Raw genomic sequence first — 23572 nt, forward strand, 5'->3', positions numbered from 1 at the left:
TGAATGCAACTCAAGAATCTCTCTCTATTTATGGCTTTCTTGACATTGTATTGGGTGCTGCATTGACAAATATTTGTCAATGCAGCACTAAAATAAATCTTAAGAAATGCCACCTTAAAGTTTTACTGGAACATACTTACTTTTTTGTCACCCGATGATCCCATCAAATTCATCTATTCTCTCCCTTGTCACTTCTAGCCAGAGTAATGTTTCACCAGAGCTGATACAGTCAGGCAGATAACATTGATTTGATTACACTGCCACTGTCCCTCTATAGTACGAAACAATATTGACCCTCTTAAACACAACTTATCTTACCTGGCTTCTATTTACCCAGCATGCAACATGTTCTGGGCAGGAACAGTTAAGGGACAGGGTGACCTCCATTTTTACTTACTCTTCATTACAGTATCGTACAATATTATAGGATTCAAAATAATGCATTTTTAAATCGTTGTGTTCCCATTTTGTGGAGTTATTTACCTTAATCTCTCGTATTATACACTTAGTTGACTGTATGTGTCTTGAGTGGGATATCTCTACTACACAAGATCTGTCACTATCTGCATCTATCTACAATAGTGTGCCTGTTTTAATCTCTACATGTGTAATGATTCCTAAACAGAGGTTCTTGATATTTAGAGAGCATTGTAGAGAGGACTGCTGACGCACATCTGATATAATGACCCTTAGCCAGGCACAGGTTGGTGCAGGGCTCCAATGTCAATGAGAGCATAACTCTGAATTTAAGTGTAGAACCATCCGCCCCTCTCAATTACAATCTGCAGACGAAATAATAAATGAGGTGCACACAACTGCAGAGAGGAGTGTAATGATCAAACGTGGTGGACAGAAGTAGTGCGTGTCATCAGCGTAAACACAGAACCAGTTACTCTGCCACTTAGTCAGGAAGAGGTGAAGGAAAAAAACACCACAGTGGACATGCTGACACCATTGACATGCAAACATTTACCTCTGTGGTGATGCTACCTATTGTAGCACTGCTGATGAGCTGGAATTGGCATCAGATGTGACTGCAGATTAATAAATCTTTCTGATGTCTAAGGTCATTTTCTCGATTTTACATTATTTCTTAAATTCACTACTGGCTATTTTCTGCCGGATGTTCTCTTCTTTTATAATTGGGTTTGTTCTGTTGGTGGCCCACCTGTCAGTCTCTCAATGTATATGCTGGTTTGGCCTCTTGTCTTATTACGTAGTTATGTATATTTCAGCAGGAAAGATGGCACATTTTCCCTCTGCTACTAAAGCCAGTGATTCACACTTTGGTAAATGCCTATTATATCGAGGCAATTTTAACTTCCAGAATGACTTAATTAATGGACAACACTAGACTGGATTTGTTTAGTGCAGCGTTCATTGTAGATTGATGCAGTTTAATATTTGGTGTACTGGTAGGAATGACATTGGTCTGTGTTAACCTTCACTGTTTCTTTACTCCAATCAGTTTATCAGGAAAAGAAACGTGCAGAGGGTAGATAAGAGATACCGGCATAGTGTGATATGAGTGCATTGCTGTATGTGTGTGTGTGGTGAGTGACCTGCTTAGGGGTGACATTGTTGCTACCTGAGCTACACTTTTACGCATGTAGTCGTCTTGAAGTGCGTGTTTAAACATAAATCTGTGTGTGCGTCTGAAGGTGTTTCTGCGCATGTGCCTATAAAAGGCTTTTCCAGAAAACCAGTACTGTTTCTGACCATTGTGTGTGTGTGTGTGAGAGAGAGAGAGAGGGAGAGAAACAGGGTGTGTGTTTGGGACTAGACCCGAGGTGACAGCCAAAATTCCGGGGGGTAAGAAGAAGGATCGAGTGGTCTGGACCTCCATTGATTTAGGAGGGCAGTCCCCTAACACACCTGCAACCATGACGAAAGAGGTGGGAAACCATGTAGAGCTGATAACTTGTGAATTGTTGATCAAGCTTTCAGATAGACTGGACCTTACTTTACGAATACTTTTTACAAGTTATTTTGGTATGGTTTTGTTGAAGTTATTTTTCCAATCACTGAGGTAATTTAGTTAATGTTGGTACTTGTTAATACTTTGTCAATGACTATCTGACTTTAGAACACGTACGACATGTTTGAGATGGATGGAGAGATGGAGAAGAAGAAGAAGAAAAAGATGAATAAGAAGGAGAAAATGGAGGGCATGAAGAAAGAAATGGATATAGTAAGTACAGACAAACGCCTCAGGACTTTAAAGTACTGAGAATATTAAGTAATGAACTCTCTGACCATATGTAAGCATCAATTTACAGCCATCAATGAAGAAACCCCCTGGATTGACTCGTATAGCTTCCCTCTAACATTTGGGTCGCTCTGAATGAATGTTGCAATCTGTCTCAACCTGCAGGACGACCATGAGATTACAATTGAAGAACTAGAATTGAGGTACAACTCTAATGTTACCAAGGTAAGACATGTCTTACATAATTACTTTGTTGCTTTAATGTTTGCAATGTTGAACTACTCAGTGTTTTCAAATCAGGCATATACAGTTCCTTTAATAAACTGGAAGTTTTTTGGGTAACTTAGGTTTGTTTAGGATCACAAATGATAAAGAAAATACAATAATTAGGCTCCAATGAGGTTTGAACTCATGACCCCTGGTTTACAAGACCAGTGCTCTGCCACTGAGCTATAGAGCCTATGTTAATACAGTGACTTAAGCTTACGTTTATAACGATAATGGGTGTAGGTCTGACTTGTTCAACCAGTTCCAGGAGTGTGCTGAGCTGTGTGACGCAGCACCAGCTGAATGCAGTAACTGCTCACATGATAGAACTGCAAATGTAAATGATGGCTAAATGAGGACATTGGGAAGCATTTGGAGATGGACTAATGGCTGTGGCCTCAGGTCTTTTCATGGGAGTTATAATAGTTTATAATAACGATGAAAATTGGAAAACAGAAGAAGCTGAAAATCAGGATGGTTGTCAATACCAGTGAAATGTTAAGGTTAAATATGGAAATTAGGCTTAATCGAAAGACAGATTTTGGTGAATTTAAGCATGCAGAATTGTCTTTGAATGTATTTACATTTGTTCAACCATACATGCTCTGATGTAGGTCCTTTAAAATCAAATGATCTCTGGATAAAAGTGCTATTCTACCAGCATGGACATTTGTTCTACAAAGGAATTTAACTGTGGGCGATGGTGACACTGATTTATTTAAGCACGTCCACTCAAAATGGACATTTAATCAAATTGTAAAAAACAAACATATTTGATCTTCACTATTTCATCATCAGGTATATAAATGTAGATGACATATATGAGTTCACAGAAGCAAAATGGCAACTTCTTTTAGTGCAAAGGAATTTTTAACTTTAGGAACAACAACAAAGTTTGGTCACAGCTTGGTTAACGATCCCAAAAAATCTGATAAGAAGGCAAGATATTTTGAGTACTTTATAAGAAGAACCTCTCAGAAAGTACATACAACATACAGCTTGGTGTTTATATGAGGTGTTTTATATATTTTTTTCACTTTATTCTCCTTCATTTTATGCACTTAGATCTTTTTCCCTTCACCAATATCCAACATCCTCACAATTTCACTCTGTGTAGGCCCGTTCGGCTCATCATGTTTCCAAGCTCCCATTTCTTTGTCTTTTTTTAACCAATTTAATCTGTTTGTTTTTTCTGGTCTCCATCAACAGGGGTTGACGTCCACCTTTGCCGCCCAAGTCTTGGAGAGGGATGGTCCCAATGAACTGAAGCCTCCCAAAGGAACTCCAGAGTATGTGAAGTTTGCCAGGCAGCTGGCTGGAGGGCTGCAGTGTCTGATGTGGGTCGCAGCTTGCATCTGCTTTATCGCCTTTGGAATTGAACTTGCGAGAGGAAACGTCACCTGCTTTGACAATGTAGGTTAAATTTCCATTTAAAGTGTTGCTTCTTTAGTGCCCTGTGGGGAAAAAAGAGAAAGAAATACATTTTTGGCTACTGAGTGTTGCGTTGAACTGGAGGGATCAGAGAGGGACGGAGAAGGCAAGAAAAAAGAAACAGCAACAGTCATTGCTTGTGATCTGTTTGTCTGGTAATATCTCCTTTCTCACTTCAGCTGTACTTGGCCATCACTCTCATTGCTGTCGTCGTTGTCACTGGTTGCTTTGGTTACTACCAAGAATTCAAAAGTACCAACATCATTGCCAGCTTCAAGAATCTGGTGCCTCAGGTAAGTCGCATATTTACCAATTTAGAGAGTGCAACTCCATGTCTGCACATTGTTTGAATTTAATATCAATTGCTTGTACGTCATATCCCTTATCTTTTTCCATTTTCTTTTTCTTCCTTGTGTCTTTCTCCGTGTGTTTATGTCATTTTTATCTTCGCTAATTTACTCCTGATATCCCAAAAATAGCAAGCCATTGTGATCCGTGATGGCCAGAAAAACCAGATCAATGCCCACCAGTTGGTGGTGGGGGATTTGGTGGAGATCAAAGGAGGAGACAGAGTCCCTGCTGACATTCGTATCATCACTAGTCAGGCCTGCAAGGTAGATCACGCACATACATTATACTATACTGTATAACATTCATATGGATTATTGACACCTCTTGATTCATTAAAGCTCAAACTTGTATTGGCTTCACATCTACTGTCTACTTTTGGTTTGCTAGTAATTGAAATACCAATTTCAACCCTTTAATTAAAGCATCCTGAGTAGGCCAGCCAGTGTAAAGTAATAAGTATTAACAGGTAAGTATATTATTTTTCAGCATATGGGGCCAGTTTGGGTAATGGTTTTTGACAAACAGAAAACAGAGGAAGACTAAATCACTCTTTTGAATTGTAGCATTATTGTTGGGCCATTCCATTCATGTGGACATGTAATGATCTATATGGGAATATACTTTGTGTGCCAGGTGGACAACTCATCTTTGACCGGCGAGTCTGAACCGCAAACCAGGAATCCAGAATGTACTCATGAGAATCCACTGGAGACTAGAAACATTGCTTTCTTCTCTACAACTTGTCTGGAAGGTACTGTGAGCGGTACATTCTCTGCATGCACACAAACCCTGGACTAGATATGACGGGTTTAGTCATTTATTCAGTATGTTTTAGTTGGTGAACTCAAGAATAATTTCTCCTTCACAGGTGTGGCTACTGGCATGATCATTAGCACGGGTGATCGAACCATCATTGGTCGAATTGCCACCTTGGCGAGTGGCGTCGGCAACGAAAAGACACCCATCGCCATAGAAATCGAACATTTTGTTGACATCATCGCAGGTCTTGCAATCTTTTTCGGGTTTACCTTCTTCGTGGTTGCCATGTTCATCGGATATGAGTTCCTGGAAGCCATGATCTTCTTCATGGCTATCGTGGTGGCTTATGTGCCAGAGGGGCTACTTGCTACAGTTACTGTGAGTCACTTCAACAAATGTAAATTCCTCATGCCATTGTTGTGTGTTGTGTTATTACCATTATGTCTATCACCTGGACTGTAATGCTCATTTCTGAATGAAGCCACCTGTGGATAATCACAACCTGTGCATTAGTGCATACATGCTAAATGTATGTGGATGACTCACATACACCTGTCAATCTGTAACTGCTTTTCTGTTTTTGGGAACAGGTTTGTCTGTCTCTGACTGCTAAACGACTTGCCAGGAAGAACTGTGTTGTGAAGAATCTGGAGGCTGTGGAGACATTGGGTTTGTTTGCCTAAATTATGATATGCAGATTTGAGATGACGTTTGTTCTCTATTAAGTTATTACAGCATGCATGTGTGTAACCCATCAAATTGTGTGTGTTTAGGCTCCACTTCAGTGATCTGTTCTGATAAGACGGGAACCTTGACCCAGAACAGGATGACTGTAGCTCACCTTTGGTTCGACAACCACATCCATGCTGCTGATACCACTGAAGATCAGTCAGGTTAACACATGAAGAAAAGCTTATGATTGTTCAAAGCATTTCCTTCACTAATCAATCAATGCTGTTATTGCGAGCAACGGTATAATGTCTATATAATAGTAGATTAACATTATTTTACATCATGGTAATCTTTTAGCGTGATGATGTGTGTTTCCCAGGTCAGAGTTTCGACCAGTCATCAGAAACATGGCGTTCACTGGCAAGGGTGGCTTCCCTGTGCAACAGAGCTACATTCAGACCTGATCAGGAAGGAATACCAATTCCCAGGGTACAAGCTTCAGTTTTTAGACATTTGTTGTCAACATCAGTGTGAGCTGACAAAATGCCACATCTTGCTCTAGCTGTAATATTCCATATTTTGCCTACATTGTTATTTTTGGTTTAGAGAAGCCAGTTTCTTCCTCCAATTTATTCTAAGAAAAGATGTGTTCCCTTTGTCTCTTTGTGTCTCACGCAGAGGCTCGTGGTAGGAGATGCATCAGAGACGGCTCTGCTGAAGTTCACTGAGCTCACTGTCGGGAACATCGCCGACTACCGTGAGCGCTTCAAGAAAGCAGTGGAAGTGCCCTTCAACTCCACCAACAAGTTCCAGGTGGGAGCGGGGCTTTGTAACATCCTTGATCAATTACTATATAATTCACCACCAGAGGTTTAGTTGGCAAAATGATGTATTATATTTAACGTTATCATTGGAATTTCCTAACTAATCTAACTTTGATAATACTAATGTACTATAATCCTGATTCATGGTGGATCTACGTGCTCTGATACATTTTTATTTTGCTTCCACCAACCCTCTCTCTCTATCCCTCTCCAGCTATCTATCCATGAACTGGAGGATCCTCTGGACCTTCGCTACCTGTTAGTGATGAAGGGAGCACCTGAACGTATCTTGGAGCGCTGCTCCACCATTTTGATAAAAGGCCAGGAGCTGCCTCTCGATGAACAGTGGAGTGAAGCCTTCCAGACAGCGTATATGGACCTGGGAGGACTGGGAGAGAGAGTGCTGGGTGAGAGAGTACTTTTATGACCCATATTTGACCTAATTATGTGACTTGCTGAAGTGACTTTTTTTCTTCTTGAATGTTATGTTTTTACAGGCAGATTATTTGATGTGGCTTATAAAACTTCAAAGCCTCTGTTACTTAACACACAATCAGTATAATTTCTACAATTTAGTTGTGTAGCTATCTTTTCTGAAATACAATAGGAACTTTGTATTAGCTGTGCTGTTCCTTTCAACCTGCTAGGTTTCTGTCATCTCTATCTGAATGAGAAGGAATATCCTCGTGGCTGTCCGTTTGACCCCGATGAGATGAACTTCCCCACGTCAGGATTGTGCTTTGCTGGCCTCATCTCAATGATTGACCCCCCAAGAGCCACCGTACCGGATGCAGTGATGAAATGTCGTACTGCTGGCATCAGGGTGTGTTCACATTGCCCCATATACACATCTGGGCTAGTTTAAATTGTATTTTTTTTTAAACGTGTGCAAGAGACTGCGTCGTTCACGTTATGACTTTATGTTTATTTCCCTCTGTGTGTGCGCATACATGTATACACACATACAACCTCTCTTCAGGTTGTCATGGTTACTGGGGACCATCCAATTACAGCAAGGGCAATCGCCGCCAACGTTGGTATCATCTCAGAAGGCAGTGAAACAGTGGAAGACATTGCACAGAGGAAGCGTATTCCTGTCGAACAAGTCAACAAGAGGTATTGAACTAACGCAACTGCTGTCGACACTGTGCACAACGCTCATCCCTGTGACACATCAAGGGACAATCCATTGCAGTATAATGCTTATTTCTGCTCAAAATGTCTCTGTGACTACAACTCAGAGTTCTCCATCATTGTCTTCTTACAAGAATGTCACGGGACTGCAGTGTCTGAACGCATGCGCGTTCCTTGGCCTATTTATGTCCTGTAACTCTGTCACGGTGTCGTCTGTGTGCAGGGACGCCCGGGCGTGTGTGATCAGCGGCGGTCAGCTGAAAGACATGAGCAGCGACGAGCTGGATGAGGCTCTGCGAAACCATCCTGAGATGGTGTTCGCGAGAACATCTCCTCAGCAGAAACTGATTATTGTGGAGAGTTGTCAACGTCTGGTACATACGCACAAAAACACACGCGACTTATTTTACGACCTGTGTTCTTTCAATCCTGGGATGATTAAGGTGCATTGTATGATTAAAAAGCAATATGTATCCACATCCTGTTTCCTATGCATTCAATTTAAACGATATCAAGGGTAGACACCATCAAACTAACATCTTTTTTCAATACGGTCCCCTGGGAGGATCGTCCATGAGGACGCAGCATGGGAGGAGATTGCTTTGCACATATTAATATACAGCATGTATCATCAGACTACATGTTGAGGCTATTGCTATTGTTCACCCCACACAGGGCTCCATTGTGGCAGTGACAGGAGATGGCGTCAATGACTCTCCGGCTCTTAAGAAGGCTGATATTGGTGTCGCCATGGGTATCGCCGGATCAGACGCTGCCAAGAACGCTGCGGACATGATCCTGTTGGACGACAACTTTGCTTCTATTGTCACTGGAGTGGAGCAGGGTGAGACAAAACAATCTCAACTCAAGGTTCAAGGTCCGGGACACGGCTCACTGGTCATCTCGTCATGTGATGGTGGTCGTACATGGATGAGATCACGATGTCTCGGTTGTTGCAGATGAATAGTTAAAGTACTTAGATTGTCATAAACTACCACTAACACTAAAAAAAACCCCACTGTATTATGAAATGTGTATAGATTATTATTGTGGTTACTATATGTAATCTAAGTACATATAAAAGTGAAAAAATTTACTTTAGCAAGGAATAGTTTGGGTAGAGTATTGAGCCAATTTATTGATGTGTATGTATGTGTGTGCATGTGTGTGTGTAGGCCGTCTTATCTTTGACAACTTGAAGAAGTCTATTGCCTACACACTCACCAAGAACATTCCTGAGCTGACTCCATACCTGATCTACATCACCTGCAGTGTGCCTCTTCCTCTGGGCTGCATCACTATTCTGTTCATCGAACTCGCCACTGACATTGTGAGTAATTGTCCTTAGTACCAGATCAGCAAGAAAGCAAATTACTTTGGGCCATTACGCAAACCCTCGTCTTTTTTTCCCCAAAGAGGACAATTGTCCACTATTTAATTGCATTTCACTGTGACCTGTACACTTTGACTTTGAATCACCACACACTCCCCTTATCTCGTTATAACGCTGATTTGGCGACCTGAATAGTGAAGTCACTCCTGTGTCTTCTTTACAGTACCCCTCTGTCTCTCTGGCTTATGAGAAAGCAGAGAGTGACATCATGAACCTGAAGCCCAGGAACCCCCGTCGACATCGTCTGGTAAACGAAGCCCTGGCCGTGTACTCGTACTTCCAGATCGGTGAGACTGTGTGTGTCTGTGCCGTGAACAAAACATGCACACTGTATCCGTTACTCACTGTATTTAAGAACAGTTATGATGAAGTGAATATTTACTTCAGCCAGACAACAAATACACAGACAGCCCACTTACAAACTTTGCTCGACAGGTCTGCCGATGTTACACTTTTGAACAATAAAGCAGAAAAGACAATATCCGTCACAAGAATTCCTCTGGGAGAGGCTGAGCCACGACCCTCTGAGTTGTGACACAAGGCCATTGAGCTAGATTTATACACAGTTAAGATAATATTGACAATGTTCTCCCTTCTTCTTCTTCTTCTTGTTTTCAGGAGCCATCCAGTCTTTCGCAGGTTTTACAGATTATTTCACAGCCATGGCCCAGGAGGGCTGGTTTCCGCTCTATTGTATCGGCCTGCGTTCTCAGTGGGAGGATGTTCATCTTCAAGACTTACAGGACAGCTATGGACAAGAATGGGTTCGTAGAGACCGTAGATCCTACCTTTGGAAACATTGTCTCATGTGTTAACCCTACAGAAAGTGTTTGGGTCGAAGCAGAGACACCAAATAACTCCTCTCTTTTGTCCTCTGCTTACAGTCCTTCAGTCAGAGGTTGTACCAGCAGTATACGTGCTACACTGTATTTTTTGTCAGCATAGAGATTTGTCAGATCTCAGATGTGCTGATCAGGAAAACTCGACGTCTCTCTGTGTTCCAGCAAGGCTTCTTCAGGTCAGTGGCGACCCATGCCCAGCATGCATTGCTCTTCACAATTTATCACATCCACATTTACAGTTTTAATTCTGTGTCTGTGTCATGGATACATGAACACCTCGAAGCAAATGCTGCATTCACAGTAATTTACAGAATGGGAAGAAAATGGAAAATTGGACATTATTCCAAGATTATTCCCTTATTGCCTTGTGGTCACATCATTTAAAACATCCTCTGCTTGATGATTGGTCGTAACTGGGTCTTTTGATTATTTCATTGGGTTTATTTCTGTGCAGGAACCGTGTCCTGGTTTCTGCCATCATCTTCCAGCTCCTTCTGGGTAATCTGCTGTGTTACTGCCCTGGAATGCCCAATATCTTCAACTTCATGCCCATCAGGTAAAGGCACACAGTGCTGACCATCTGAACTCAAAGCTCAGACTGCATTAGAAGGAAAAGTGGTCTGCATGTTGTAATTTTCCCCCTACAAGCACGTGGTCGTATGTTACATATTGTGTTTTCTCTCCAGAGTGCAGTGGTGGTTTGTTCCTGTTCCATATGGTATTTTAATCTTTGTTTATGACGAGATCAGGAAATTAGGAGTCAGAAGACATCCAGGAAGTAAGCCAAGAGTCTTTAACCTTCCTTCTTAACCGTTAACATCTCTGCAGCTATTCAGTATTCATTAATACATCTCTTGTAATCTTTTAGGTTGGTGGGATCAGGAATTATACTACTGAGACCAGAGAGGCTCTTTCTGTCATTCATCCATCCATCTGCATGAAAGCATCACTTGTAAACAGAATGCTGCTAACCCAGAAGACATCCCCAACTTACCATACATCTACATGACTTTGTGATCTATGTATTTAAAGCTTAAATTGTCTTTTAATATTACCATTACATTAATATTAAGGGTCTGCCTAAATAAGTAAAAAGGCAATAATTATTTAAAGTCACCAACTGATAATTCACACAAATGTAATGCGTTGCAGCTCTTCGACAGTGATTGCATTGTATTCGCATTAATAAAACATTTTCAAACTGATGACGGTCTCAAATTGGTAACAAAAGTAGTGCTCCTTTTTTTTAAATTCTGTATTGATTTGTGTATGTTTTGTTTATGGTTGTATCTTCACTCAAGTTGAAGTTGGGGCCAGACCATTATGAGCCGGTTTCATCGCTTTCTAAAATACACTTTGAAACAGGAGGCTGCATCTATCTGGAGGGGATAGCCTCACACACGACTGTAATGGAATATATTATCATTTGCTTGAAAAAGAAACATGAATGACAATCATTGTAGCGTTTTAATGACTTATTGCTGTCAACATGGAGAAAAAAAATCAAGTTTTAAGGCACAGACTCTGCCTTTTAACATCTCGTGTGCAAAGCAAAAAGGACCTGCTCATCATAGTCCAGGACTGCTGTCAGAAACCAAATCTCCTTCACATACAGTACATCATATTTTTGGTTCAAGCGCTCTTTCTTCCATAAAAATCTAAAAATATCATGAGCTGCGTTTACCATCTTATATCTTTAACCACCAGCAGAACAACTAGATTACCATTGTAACATGGCCACAAAAGATACTCCGGCAAGCCAGAGAAAATATCTTTCCTCTGCACCTCCGTTTCATTTTTCATTTTCACCATTTCTGTCTCTCCCGTGTGTCTTCTGAACCTCCCACAGGATGATCTTGTTGTTGCAGTCAAAAGGGCAAACATGTATCACTCAGAAGTACCTTTTTGCGACTTCTTCTCTCCTCTTTCACTTTCTCCATCTCTACTCGACTTTCCAGATGGCGATCTTGCCGTCCCGGCATGCAGAGCCACTCAGCACGTATCGATCCTCGGCAGAGCAAAGTGTTTGGATGCTGTCTGAATGGGCCTGCAGCTCCTTCGCCACAGTGTGGCTCTCTGCATCCATCACCAACACCTGACCCCTCAGCTGACCGTCACACTGACCTCCTATCCCGCTCCGGCCACGACAGCCCACCCAGATCTGAGAGGTAGCAGAGGACGTCAAGGAAAGGTAGCAGGGGTTAAGTGATAATAAGGAAAGAGGAGAATCCAGACCAAAAAAAGGTGTTTTAGTTACACTATTTACCTAAAACTTCATAACCACTCCAGACTCAAGACACACTCCAATAGGCATGTTTGTAATCGTAAAAAAAAAATGCAACATTTCACAAATTTGCACCAAACAAATGAATCATTTATAACGTGAATCCTCTTCAATAAGCAAGATCTGCTTTGTGTTCCCATAAACCCCCCCAAAAAAATGGAAGTGTTCAGCACACATTACGTATAGAAGTTAGCGAGTTAGTACTCAGATGTTACAGAATCTTATCGTGGCTCACCTGGTCCTTGACTCGAATCATACAGGTGACTCCTGAGCTGCCTGGCAGAGAGATTCTCTTGGATGGACGTCTGTGGTCGTCCGTGTGCCAGAGACACAACTCCCCTGAATCTGCACAGCCCGTCCACAACTGGCGTCGCTGCAACAAACAATACAAAAATCCCAAACAGACTTTCTAATGCAGGCTTGCATCATTGTTTTGTTTCCTAATTGCCTGACTCACTCGAATTGACTTGCTAAATGGCTGCTGACTTGCTTAATTGTGGAACACGTTAGCTGAGGATTGCAAAATCACCTCCGGGATGACGACGAAGCTGCTGAAGCTAGTGGGCAGGCTCCGTAAGTCATCAGGAAGTTCCACTCTTCTTTGTGGAGTCCCACTCTTTTTCAGTTCCACAATGCAGTCGTCACAACCTGCACACACACGGGCACTTTTTTAACAAACCACTATCAGGGTATTTTCCGCTGGTAAGGTGCATTTCAAAAGTAAAGTGTTGACAATTTAGTTCACACTATCAAATGAGGATAACGCCGTTGGCAAAGGAGAAAATGAAAGGCCACGCTGACAGAGAGAAGCGGGGACATTCAGCCAGCGAGCAGCACAGAAGCTTTCCGTGGAGAGCAATACATGCGATAGGAGTTTGTTATTTGAGTTTTAGTGAATGAAATAAATCACCAATAACAACAGTTAAGGAGCAGAATGGAAAGGAAAAAGTGTGCACTCACAGCACCACAGTGTTCCATCATAGATCTGTATGGAGGAGAGACGGTCACAGCTTAAGTGGAGCTGTCGCTTCACTTTGAGACTCGCCGAGTCCCACTGCAGAATCGTCCCATCACAGCTGCAGGAGTATGTCTGCTGACTGGGAAAGGTAATGTGGGGGAAGCTTTCACTTTGACATTTACACATTTACTCACTTTTATAAAACATTGTATCCATGTTTAACTTGATCAAATTGACATCCTAACGAGAGATAATCCCGTCTCGACCTGTTGTGTTGATCTCTGGGGTCCGCTGTGAGTCCAGTGACTTCCTGTCTGTGCTCAGTCAGCTGTTTGTTGCAGGACATGCTGTGAGTGTCAATGATGTAGATTACTGAGTCCTGAGAGCCAATCCACACTTGCTCCTGGACCAATCCCAGCATGCAGTTCTACATAGACGATGTGAAATGGTTACTGCGTTACTGCATTACAAAGCATGTACTGTTGCATGCAGTATGCATTCAACTGGGTCCTTGACCTTTGACTCGCTTGCGCATACCCCCAAATCACCAGATTTCCTTTTCATGTGTATACTCCAGCCCCCTCACAGGACAGCTGTGACACTTTCATCTGTTAAGTTGGTTGAGTTCCTCTCGAAATAAATGTTTCTCATAGCCATCATCTCACCAGCTGCGACTCCCCGACCTGGATGCAGTCCTGCAGCATGGACCAGCTCGCCGCGTCGAATACAACCACTTTGCCCCCACTGAGCGCCACCCACAGCTTTGGGTTCATCACACTCTTCCAATCATTGCAGGTCAGCTGACCTGCGGTAAGACAGACAGAGACGGAGGGGGAGCGAGCAGTCGGCCAGTGAATTGTGAGAGCTGGCTGCATGCGTAGTGGCTTAGTGAGGAGGGACAACACCACCACCATGAAAATAAGAACCTCCACCCTGCTTTAGTTGTCTCACAGTGGGCCGCACTAATTATAAATGTCTTCAGCGGCAATGGCAATACATACATAGAAAGAAGAACAATTCCTTGTCAGGGACTTTGAACGAAAGAAATACCAAATCAATGCATATTTCAGCTATGGCTATCATTTCTTTAAACAAAAATGTGTTTGCTATAATTAGTTGAATTCAGTTACATCTTCAAACCACACCAGTAGCCTCCAGTGGCTTTTGTTCTCTGTCAGTCTATCATTTGTTTACACGAACAGCTGTTATCCCGCCAGCTAATACAAAGCACAGCAAGACTAATTAAGTTATGTGGATAAGTTTCACTGGAGCATCTGCTGCCATACAAACATTTACAACGTGCGTGAGAATCTCTCTGTTCATGCAGGGGTTCAGTGTGTGAACACTGGATCATTTGTTACAAAACACTTCTTTGTTGCTCTAAACGGCAAAGGACAGTCAATAACAACAAGAAGACAATGGGGAGACACGTTGTGTGGCAGTAGAGAACTAAAATGTTTGGATAATCAGACTTTATGAATTGCTCTTGAGAGTACCTGGAGTGTATAGCAGCACATGTACAGTCTGAGGTTCAGCAAGGTCCAGTGATGGGTTGATCTTGTGTTTTAGAGTCTCTGAGGTAGTTTTCGGCACCATCATGGGCACTGGTCAGAGAAAGGAGCGACGTATCAATCTATCCAGCAATGTTTTTCTACGTATATAATCCAAATAATGCTATTTATAAGTAGCACAAGAGTGAGCTCAGACCTTCATGTGTGATCTTATCAAAGTAGGCCAACTTTGAGGCAGCAATGATGGACCTCTGTGACTGTAGGCTGCCCATGACAGCGTCCATTAACAGAACGTTGGTCAGAGCCTCAGTCATGTACTGAGGGTCCTGAAGAGATGGAAAGTAAACCATAAAGAAATGTGAGCATAGTACACTATCGAAGAGGGTAGGACATATGTGAAAAAATAAATAAATAATTGAAAATTGACCAATTGAGTCAAAACGTAACTAAATCCCCAGTAAGCCCACTGTTTACTAAATTACTGTAATTGAAGTCACAAGTCAGAGTTCCCCGATGGTACACATTTGACCTGGTTATCTTCACGGTGGGCCGATGGTAAAGTGTTGTCTTGATGGATTGTGGAGTGTTTGAAAATGTGGAGTTTGTTATTCCAGTGGTAGGCCATCAGTCGTTGTCGTACCTTGTGCTGGTCGGCCATCTTGCGTCCGGCCCACATCTCTTTCACCACAAGGTTCCAGAGTTCAGTCTCGGTCTTCAGATTGGCTTCAAACGCCTCAATCCTACCAGACGTCTTAATACGAAGGGAAGGAATACGAACAAGTAGAAAAGGAGCTGAGGCAACCTTCACTTCCTGCACAAAGATGTTGAAGTAATTAATTAAAACAGGAGTGCAGGGTTATGAATAAAGAATCCAAAGATAACATGGTTTCAGAGAAAGGTATTCACACTTGACCTGTATGTCTCTGAACTTTGTAATTTCCAGGAAGCCCTGTCGTCCAACAGTAAGCAAGATGAGACGTTTCTGAGTCATGGCAATTTTACCAACGCCAAGGGAGGTCTTGACACACAACGACAACTTGTAGACACACTCGCTATTGTCAAGATGGTCTATGACCTCAGCAGGCAAGTTGAAGTCTTGTGCCTCAGCTTCCGCCTCCTTCCAGAAGGTGTAGAAGACTCTGAATAGTTCGGGGTCGACCTGCTCTGGCTGGCCTGGGATAAAGAGACATTGAAGGGGGAGAAAACATGTGCTATTTCAAGCTGAACATATACACTATGCCCCTCATTCAAACAGATTACATTAGTTCCACATTCAACCTCAGATGTCTCAGAATAGTGCACATTGTGTTCTTCATGTGTGACTAAATGGCCGCCTGGATTCACAAGGATCCACAGTGTTGTGGTCAAAACAGACTGCTGCATGTCAATTACAAGCCATTCAGCTTGATATTCGTTCCTGGTACACTTTCGTCTGTTTTATTTTTATTCCATCGAGCCATGCATGATTGCCTTTCACGCCAGATGAAAGTCAAAACAAAGACGGGAAAAACCATGTTGAGGAGAAAAGAAAAAAAGAAAGAGAGTCTGGAAACTTGCAGTCATTCCACAATCTTTCCAGAAGTCTCTATTTAGTCGATATGTACAAATAAAACACATGTTATAAGAATACAGTGCATCTGTTTCCTCCACTTCATTCAGTAGAACATAGTTTTGCATTTAAATGTGTGGAAGGATTCATTTTACAATCTGTGTGCGTGTGTGTGTGTGTGTGTGTGTGTGTGTGTGTGTGTGTGTGTGTGCGTGTGTGTGTGTATGTGTGTGTGTGTGTAAAAGAGAACATGCTGTCCAGACTCTACTTCACGCTTACAGAGAATTAACTGCGTGTAACAGATCCTCTAATGGCTGCCTGATTACACAAAGTCGGCAAAAAGTGATTTTCATTTAATGCTTGAGGAGGAAATTTTTAGATCGTCATAAGTGACGATCACCATCAAATCAAAAAAATGCTAAAGAAACACAATGCCTTTAAGATTTACCAACCATTCAAAATAGAGCATTTTTTGAGGTTGTATATTGCAAGCTCCAGTTCCAGAAGAGATCTCCACTTACCATCAGTGAGAGCATCAAACAGACGATGTATGGTTGCTACGTCCTTAGCAATGCCGCACTCCTGAACGCACCGCACAAACTCTTCCCGATGCAGATGCTTTCGGGGAAGCTCAAACCTCTTGACGTGGTCGTCAGGCTGCACCGACAGCTTCTCGTTCTCCGTCTTCACCTAACAGATGAGAATAAAAAAAGACCCGGTCACGTCCACCATCACTACTTACAAAACCACCAAACACATTGTTGAGTTTGCCCTCCAACCACCACTACAAAAAGACTGACTGACCCTGAAGATAAGTCTCTTGAGTTCAGGCCGCCTGTCAGCTTGCTGTCTCTCGTCCCGGTGCAGTGATTCCACGAGCCATGTGACCAGCTGCGTGGGAAAGATGGCGGTGTCGGTCTTGTAGAGGTTTTGGAAATCGCCCAGAGCGTCCAGCCGGCGCCGACACAATGTGTTAATGAAACCGCGCAAGTAGAAGAATCTGCAGAGAGAAGTATTGCAATCAATCCTCAAGTCTGTGGTGTAACAAAGATGATCAGCAACTGAGGACCAACAGTGTAAAGAGGTACAACACTTGGTTGTATAAATAAAAATGAAGCAGACAGGCATGCCAGAGAAAGACATACAAAAATAATAGAAGCAGAATACCTGGCCAGCAGCATCGAGTCCTCCTTTTGGACAGAGAAGATGGCTTTGCCAAGCAGCTGGATCAGCTCGCTGTAATAACTCTGGACAGAGTGGAACGACAGAGAGGCTGGGAACTCTGGGAGCTTAAACAGTCTTGCTGGTTTAGGAGGAGTTTTCAGCCCTGGGACACAAAGAGGTAGGGAGCGCAAAGAAAATGTGAAGAGGAGGAGAACATAGAGAGGTTTAATCGTTTCCAGACGTTTCTGTTTGTCTATATCTCGACTGTTCCTCTGCTGGAGTCTCACCGGGGTCGGACATAATGATCCTGCTCAGCATTGTGTTTCTTCGGTAGCTGAGAGTTTGATCGTCTCCGAGGTTAGGGAGGCTCATGCCCAGTCTCTTACTCATCTTGCTCCCTGATATAGAGCTCTGTCTCCGGGCTTGAATCACCTGCATGGTGGGTCTGCGTGAGACCTCAACCATAGCCTTCAACCTAGACGAAACATGACAGATTCAATGCGTTTCAAGGGTGCTTTTCCAGCACAAAAAGAAGATAAAGAAATTAAAAAATAGCCATATTGTTGGAGAAGAAGATTACAGTGATTATTTGGTTGAAACTGGTCAGAGTCAGTGAACTCACTTCAATGTAGTCGGCTATGCATTTGTGTTGACACTAAACGTGTGCCTGACTACATCTGGATGTGCCATCAGCAACTGGATAGCCATATTTTTCCAAGACTGTATAGTTTTTTTTAGATGGGTTTATCAATGTACCTGTGCATCTCAGAACGAGTGCTGACTTCCATTCGAGCAAAATTGTCCATTTTCCTGTTGAGCCGATCCCTGAGGAAGGAATGGAAGGTGTGTGTTTCCAACACCTGCAACACAGCCGTGTCGATTTCAAGATCAGCACCTCATCATTCCAGCGAACGACAATAATAACCTTGTTTGACCAAGTGAGTATTTACCTGTTTGTAAAACAGCTGTTCAGATGGCTCTCTGGTTTTCAGGAACTCTTCACTGTTAAACACTCGATGTCCATAGTTTAGATGACTGCTAACATCCCTGTTATATCCACACACACACACACATATGTACACATTCAAAAACACACACGTTGTTTTAGGGGGACCATCCTGTTAGATTTCCACAGAAAGAGCACACACAGCACCTGAATATGTTGACGATCAGTTCCAGTGTGATCCTCTGGATGTCCAGGTTGAGCTCGTGTTGCCACGCTCTTCTTCGTGCCCGCTGCTCACTGATGTCAGTGCAGCTTGCACGGTGGCACTGATACAGGTCAAAATGAATCTGCAGTGTCTGACACCTGCAAAACACACTCATATTGTATGAACGAAAAGAAACATATTCATATCTCTCGCCAAGTTTGAGAAAAGGATCAGTGAAGCTGCAAATCAACAGTCCGCATCAGACGCCGTGTGTTAATTCTCTAGTACTTGTGGAAACTGGCAGTCGTTGTGTTATTCTGGGCATTACAGCGAGCACCTCTGTGTGAAGCAGTCTGCAGCGGCCGAGGGAATCTCTGGGAGGTCAAGAGTCTCAGAACAAGAAGTGGATACACTTCCGTTATCTATGTTGATTAGGACCAGATCATCTGTTTCCTGTAAGGAGGAAGAATAAGAATGAAAGTGATAAAAAGATCTGGGAATAAAAGTTGCAGAAGTTGTATTTATGTCTACTGCAGATGACCTTCTTCATTTTATATTTATTTAGAAAATCTAATCTAAAAGTATGAAGCGGAAGGCTTGACTTCCTCTCGCGCGTTCACCTACTCTTTTCATCATAATGAAAAGATGGATATTTTGTACCAGACATTTGTGTCCATACAATATACATCCCCCACTCTGCATTCCTATCAGCCCCGTCACCCTCCCCTTCCTTCTTCCTAAAACCATGGATGGCATAAGTTGTCATGATTTGGAGGCTTGTGTACTCACAGTGGCAACCTCTTCAAAATGGCTGAGATGGCAGCCCATGAGGAAGGCAGTCGGGGCCATGAGAAAGTCCAGCATGCCTCTGGCCAGGACGGGAACATATGGCTGCTGCCACGACAGAGGCTGGACGAGACACATCAGAGAGGCACGGGTGGACAAATGAACCGATCAAAAGACAAAATGGCGGATGGCTTGGTGAAGGATCATGAAAGATTTGACACCTTTCAATGTTACATTGCAACATGCGCGATATGTTGAGAGCACAAACTCAAGAGTAAGGAACGGTTTAAAACTGAATGGAGTAGCTTAAAATGTCATTACATTGCTATTATAATATTAAATGTATTGTGCTTTAACTTTTTCCACAGGTTTTAGCATCCATTCACGCTAAAGGAGTTTTTATTTGACTGAATATCAACAGGAAGTCCTTTTTCTAAACAACAGCAGCATTGTCTCCACTTAAACAACCGCAAGCCGCGTAGCACTGTGCTTCTAAGACCAATGTTTTAGTTGTGTTTAAAACTTTATTCGATATGATGAAATGATTATAATACCATAGTTGTATATGAGTTTTTAATGCAATTCAACGAAGATTCTATGGAGAGCGACATTATTCTCCACTCGGGTAGACTCTACTGTATAACCCTGCATAGATAATATTGTTCGATGCGGTATTCATGCTCTGAACGAGGAATATAACACCTTGTGGCCTTTGCAGACACTGATTTTCAACGGACCTGCAGAAAAAGCAAGAAGCTCTCCGCCACCAGCGTGAGTCTCGCCCAATCAGCAGAAAACAACACCACCCGCTGCTCCTGCAGGAGACAAGACAGCCCCTACAGAGACGGGGAACAGACAAACAGACAAAAGGAGACACAGACAGGAGTCGATATCGGCTTCTTCCTGCTTCCTTTACATCAGCTCGACAGGTGTGTGCAGTACCTGGAGCAGCTGCTGCGGCTTGAAGCACAAGAAAGGCAGATGGAGGTCTAGATCTATCGCTCTATGGTCTTTGTCTTCTCTGGATGGTAATACAATGGTCAGAGGACACAAGGTAAACATCTGGAACAAAATACACAACGTTATAGCGCGTTTTCTTCTGCGGTCTGTCCGGCTGCATCACAGTCACACGTTGGAGCGGAAATTAATGTAACAGCAATATGAACCAGATAACTCCTGACTCATGCTATTATACATGTCACACACACACACACACACACACCAAATGTAGTTGTCCAGGAGGCGGAATAGGCACCAGTGAAAGTTTGGTTGCAAACTCCTTCACTCTCTCCTCCATGTCAGATAAACGACAAGTCCTGAGCTGGATTAACAGACTGACGAAGAAGAGCAAACAGAAACAGAAGGGAAGGTTGTGAATTGTTTTGTTCGGTGAAGCTAAACCGATTGAATCAGCCGGGCCGGTTGGGTTCGTACACTGTTTCTCACCATGACAGACAGTCTTTAAGTGCAGTGAAGTAAGGATACTTGGATATGACACAGAAACTGTAGGCAGAGAATAGTTTAGAGAGCTTGAGGGATCCAGCTCCATTCTGTAAAGCAGACGTCTCTTCCTGTAAAAACACAGGAAAGAGAAAGAATTCATTTCATTTAAGTTGTTTGTAACTTTTCAATGCGGGCATGCTGTTATTGACACAAGCTGAAATGGTTCTATTTCTCTATCTTAAATAGTAAATCATGTGGTACTGAGTACCAGTATGGGGCGGTAACATTGCATCACTACTCCATGGGTCTTGTTGCCAAAGACATCAGTGAAAACCAGGAAGTGGAATTGTTCATCTTTCTGTTCATTGGTCACTTGAAGCCCACCTGGAAACAAGAAGTAACAAAACACGTGAACGCATCGGCATGATATCGTACCGCCACAACATCCATTTCACTGCTAATCGTTGAGCCAAATATGTGTGTATCAAATACCCGGGAAGCAGAGCTGAGGTAAAGCCATGAGGTCGATATCTTTAGGAACACTGACATCTTCACTTCCGCTTCCTGAAATGACACAAAACTAAATTACACAAATATCTAACGGCGACATGGGTAAAGATAGGCCAAGTACAAATCACAAACCTGGAGGAAAACAACATGTTCGAGGCTCCACAGAGGTTTTGTATTTGAAATCAAACTACGGCCTGTTGTGTGGCTATGTGCGGATAGAAGTACCAAACAAACAGACGGCAGACCTTGGATGGGAGTTGCTGCAGCTGGAGGAGGTTGTTCCTTTTTCCTCCGGAGAAAAGAGCGCCGCCTCTTCCCATGTGGCCTCACTGCTTCACTCTCAGCTAGTGGTCTGCTCACAAAAGGAGGCGCCAGGACGTGCAGTACCTCCGGATCCAACAGGAGGCGCTCTGGACATTCATCATTGTTAATGGCCTGAGAGGGAGATAGGAAGGGAAGGATTCTCTAGTCTTTTCACAATTAGCTTTGATACATGTTATATGCCTCCACATTACACATATTCCAGGTGGTTATTTAAAATAATGGAGCAGGAAACAAATATATTTAATCCTGACACTAAGCATCATTGTTATCTGTGCATTATATTTAGACAACATGTTTGTTGTCTGGGTCAATGGGCTCTGTGTTTCCTCTCGCTTGGTCAGTGCATACTTTTTTAATGCCAAAGATGGTCCTCTTTGCTGAGTCTAAAATAATGAACAGCCTTGGTAAATGGAAATCTGCAGCCTTTTTTTTTTTTCTTTTAAAACATTTTGGGGGTGTGGCATATTTTTGTCATTATAAGAAGGAAACCTCGAAGAGAGAGGTTTGAGTCGAACCAGCATTTTGATATGCTACGGTTGTGCAGTTTAAAATTAGCCTTGTTACTGCTTTCTTGGCTTGGTTTCTAGAAGCAACCTTAACCTCAATGGGACGAGCCTGATAAACACACATAACAAGCTAATGAAGCATGGGGTTCACCAGTATTCACCATACTCAAACAAAGGGTCATTTCTACCTGGCAGACCTCACTGAGTTTCTCACGAGAAGCTCCGAGCACCACGCATGCTTCCAGCAGAACAGGAGGCAGATGGTCCGCCATCACCGACACCAGACCAGGACTCAGTTGGACCAGCAGAACAGGGCCAAGGTGCCGACTCAGACCTGCTGGATCACAACCACTGACCCAAACAGAAAAGAGCAATGATGTCAGACGGATGAGTAAAAGAGTTATGGGTCGTGTTAATGAGGCAGATAGTTGTTACAGTTCTCTCATCTTCATTGTTCTGCATTAGAACAACATCTACCAGCTAAATAAAGTCACATGAGGGTTAGTTCCAACTCATTATCACCACTGCAGACATGTTTTTACACCACAGGACTATTCAAAGTAACCGCTCCTTTGCAATTATTACCTCTACAAGAATTTGATTTTATTACATCAGAGATGAGGTTTCCCGCATTGCTTCTCTGTAATTCAGGAGCTACTGCCGAGTTATGTGATGCACTACTTTGTTGAACTTTGTTTATTGCAGAAAAGAATATTGATTAAAATAAAGCAATGAATTTTGTTGCCGTAATTTAAATAAAATTTGGAAACTCAATTTGGATTTGAAAATCCAGGGATCAACCGACAATCCAGATAAATACTGTCTGTTACTGACTCATTCTTCAATTATCTGCGTCATTATATACTGAGCACGGTATCTTTTGAACAAAATATTGTTGCCAGCAGATTATCAGCTTGTCGCTTTTGGTTTGTGGCATTATGAAGTTCCTCGGATCCATATGACGACTCTGGAAATCCACTAAATTGTGAATCTGATTCAAGCTATGTGGGGGAAATACATGAACCCAGACGACATTCATCATGCAATGAGTATTGTTATCTGTACAGCCACATAATGTGATAAAGCATGGACACATTATCCTACATCCCTTTGCTGTTCTTTTGCCTGCGATGGTATGCTGCTGCACAGTCACCACAGTGAGCGGAAAATGATTTCAAATCACATTTTCCCTGTTTCCGGGTTTGGTCCTTTTTTTTTGGAAAATTACACGCATGTGTGCAGATGGAAACATGCACACAAATGGATGTCGTGGATGACATGTCGATATCAACAAAAGACTAATAAGACTTTTGTGGCTGAGGCCGAGCTGCACAAAATAACTCTCTCTATAGAAAATACAGTATGCTTAAATATTTACGTTTTTATCCTTATTTTACTGTTAAAGATTCCGTAAACACGTTTGACCATGACAATAAACATGATAACACTGATCCCTTGTTTGAAATGAAATGATAACTAATCCAAGAATGTCAAGCATTACTGA

General features: G+C 42.5%; 2 protein-coding genes and 1 non-coding gene across 3 annotated transcripts; 1 reads left to right on the top strand and 2 right to left on the bottom strand.

Moving 5' to 3' along the window:
- The first annotated feature begins 1883 nt into the window (after positions 1-1883).
- Positions 1884-10892, top strand: LOC137781313 (potassium-transporting ATPase alpha chain 1). The gene is made up of 24 exons (XM_068570009.1): positions 1884-1895; positions 2087-2191; positions 2375-2434; positions 3686-3889; positions 4087-4200; positions 4387-4521; positions 4892-5009; positions 5127-5395; positions 5608-5686; positions 5791-5910; positions 6069-6178; positions 6368-6502; positions 6728-6920; positions 7161-7336; positions 7493-7629; positions 7871-8021; positions 8323-8491; positions 8823-8977; positions 9204-9327; positions 9659-9804; positions 9925-10058; positions 10337-10438; positions 10569-10660; positions 10751-10892. Exons 1-24 carry the CDS (start codon positions 1884-1886, stop codon positions 10777-10779), a joined length of 3069 nt encoding a protein of 1022 aa, XP_068426110.1. The 3' UTR covers positions 10780-10892.
- On the bottom strand, positions 2598-2669 carry trnat-ugu (transfer RNA threonine (anticodon UGU)). Its single transcript has one exon. It is a non-coding gene; the product is annotated as a tRNA-Thr (tRNA).
- Positions 10893-11426: 534 nt separating the features above from the next.
- Positions 11427-22340, bottom strand: LOC137781314 (DENN domain-containing protein 3-like). Its single transcript, XM_068570010.1, has 27 exons — positions 22257-22340; positions 21484-21673; positions 21221-21292; positions 20997-21112; positions 20732-20856; positions 20508-20619; positions 20228-20347; positions 20023-20121; positions 19289-19408; positions 18837-18952; positions 18502-18657; positions 18299-18395; positions 18105-18208; positions 17636-17823; positions 17352-17511; positions 16989-17184; positions 16706-16874; positions 15549-15808; positions 15276-15446; positions 14832-14961; positions 14621-14728; positions 13790-13929; positions 13391-13551; positions 13127-13263; positions 12696-12814; positions 12402-12539; positions 11427-12043 (listed from the first exon to the last, which is right to left on the bottom strand). Exons 1-27 carry the CDS (start codon positions 22338-22340, stop codon positions 11825-11827), a joined length of 3807 nt encoding a protein of 1268 aa, XP_068426111.1. The 3' UTR covers positions 11427-11824.
- Between the last annotated feature and the right edge of the window lie 1232 nt (positions 22341-23572).

The sequence above is a fragment of the Clinocottus analis genome, unplaced genomic scaffold (genome assembly GCF_023055335.1).
Source record: "Clinocottus analis isolate CAN_PGR_092001 unplaced genomic scaffold, fCliAna1.0.p SCAF_9, whole genome shotgun sequence".
In the NCBI taxonomy this organism is placed as follows: Eukaryota; Metazoa; Chordata; class Actinopteri; order Perciformes; family Cottidae; genus Clinocottus; species Clinocottus analis.

Excerpts from the sequence above, each read along its gene's own strand:
- LOC137781314 (XM_068570010.1), bottom strand. The coding sequence starts at position 22,340 with ATGGCGGACCATCTGCCTCCTGTTCTGCTGGAAGCATGCGTGGTGCTC. Across the intron at positions 13,930-14,620 it reads TGTGCTGCTATACACTCCAG|GTCAGCTGACCTGCAATGAT; the intron begins GTACTCTCAAGA and ends GTCTTACCGCAG. Across the intron at positions 13,264-13,390 it reads CCCAGAGATCAACACAACAG|TCAGCAGACATACTCCTGCA; the intron begins GTCGAGACGGGA and ends TACCTTTCCCAG.
- LOC137781313 (XM_068570009.1), top strand. Across the intron at positions 5,010-5,126 it reads CTCTACAACTTGTCTGGAAG|GTGTGGCTACTGGCATGATC; the intron begins GTACTGTGAGCG and ends TCTCCTTCACAG. Across the intron at positions 8,492-8,822 it reads TGTCACTGGAGTGGAGCAGG|GCCGTCTTATCTTTGACAAC; the intron begins GTGAGACAAAAC and ends GTGTGTGTGTAG.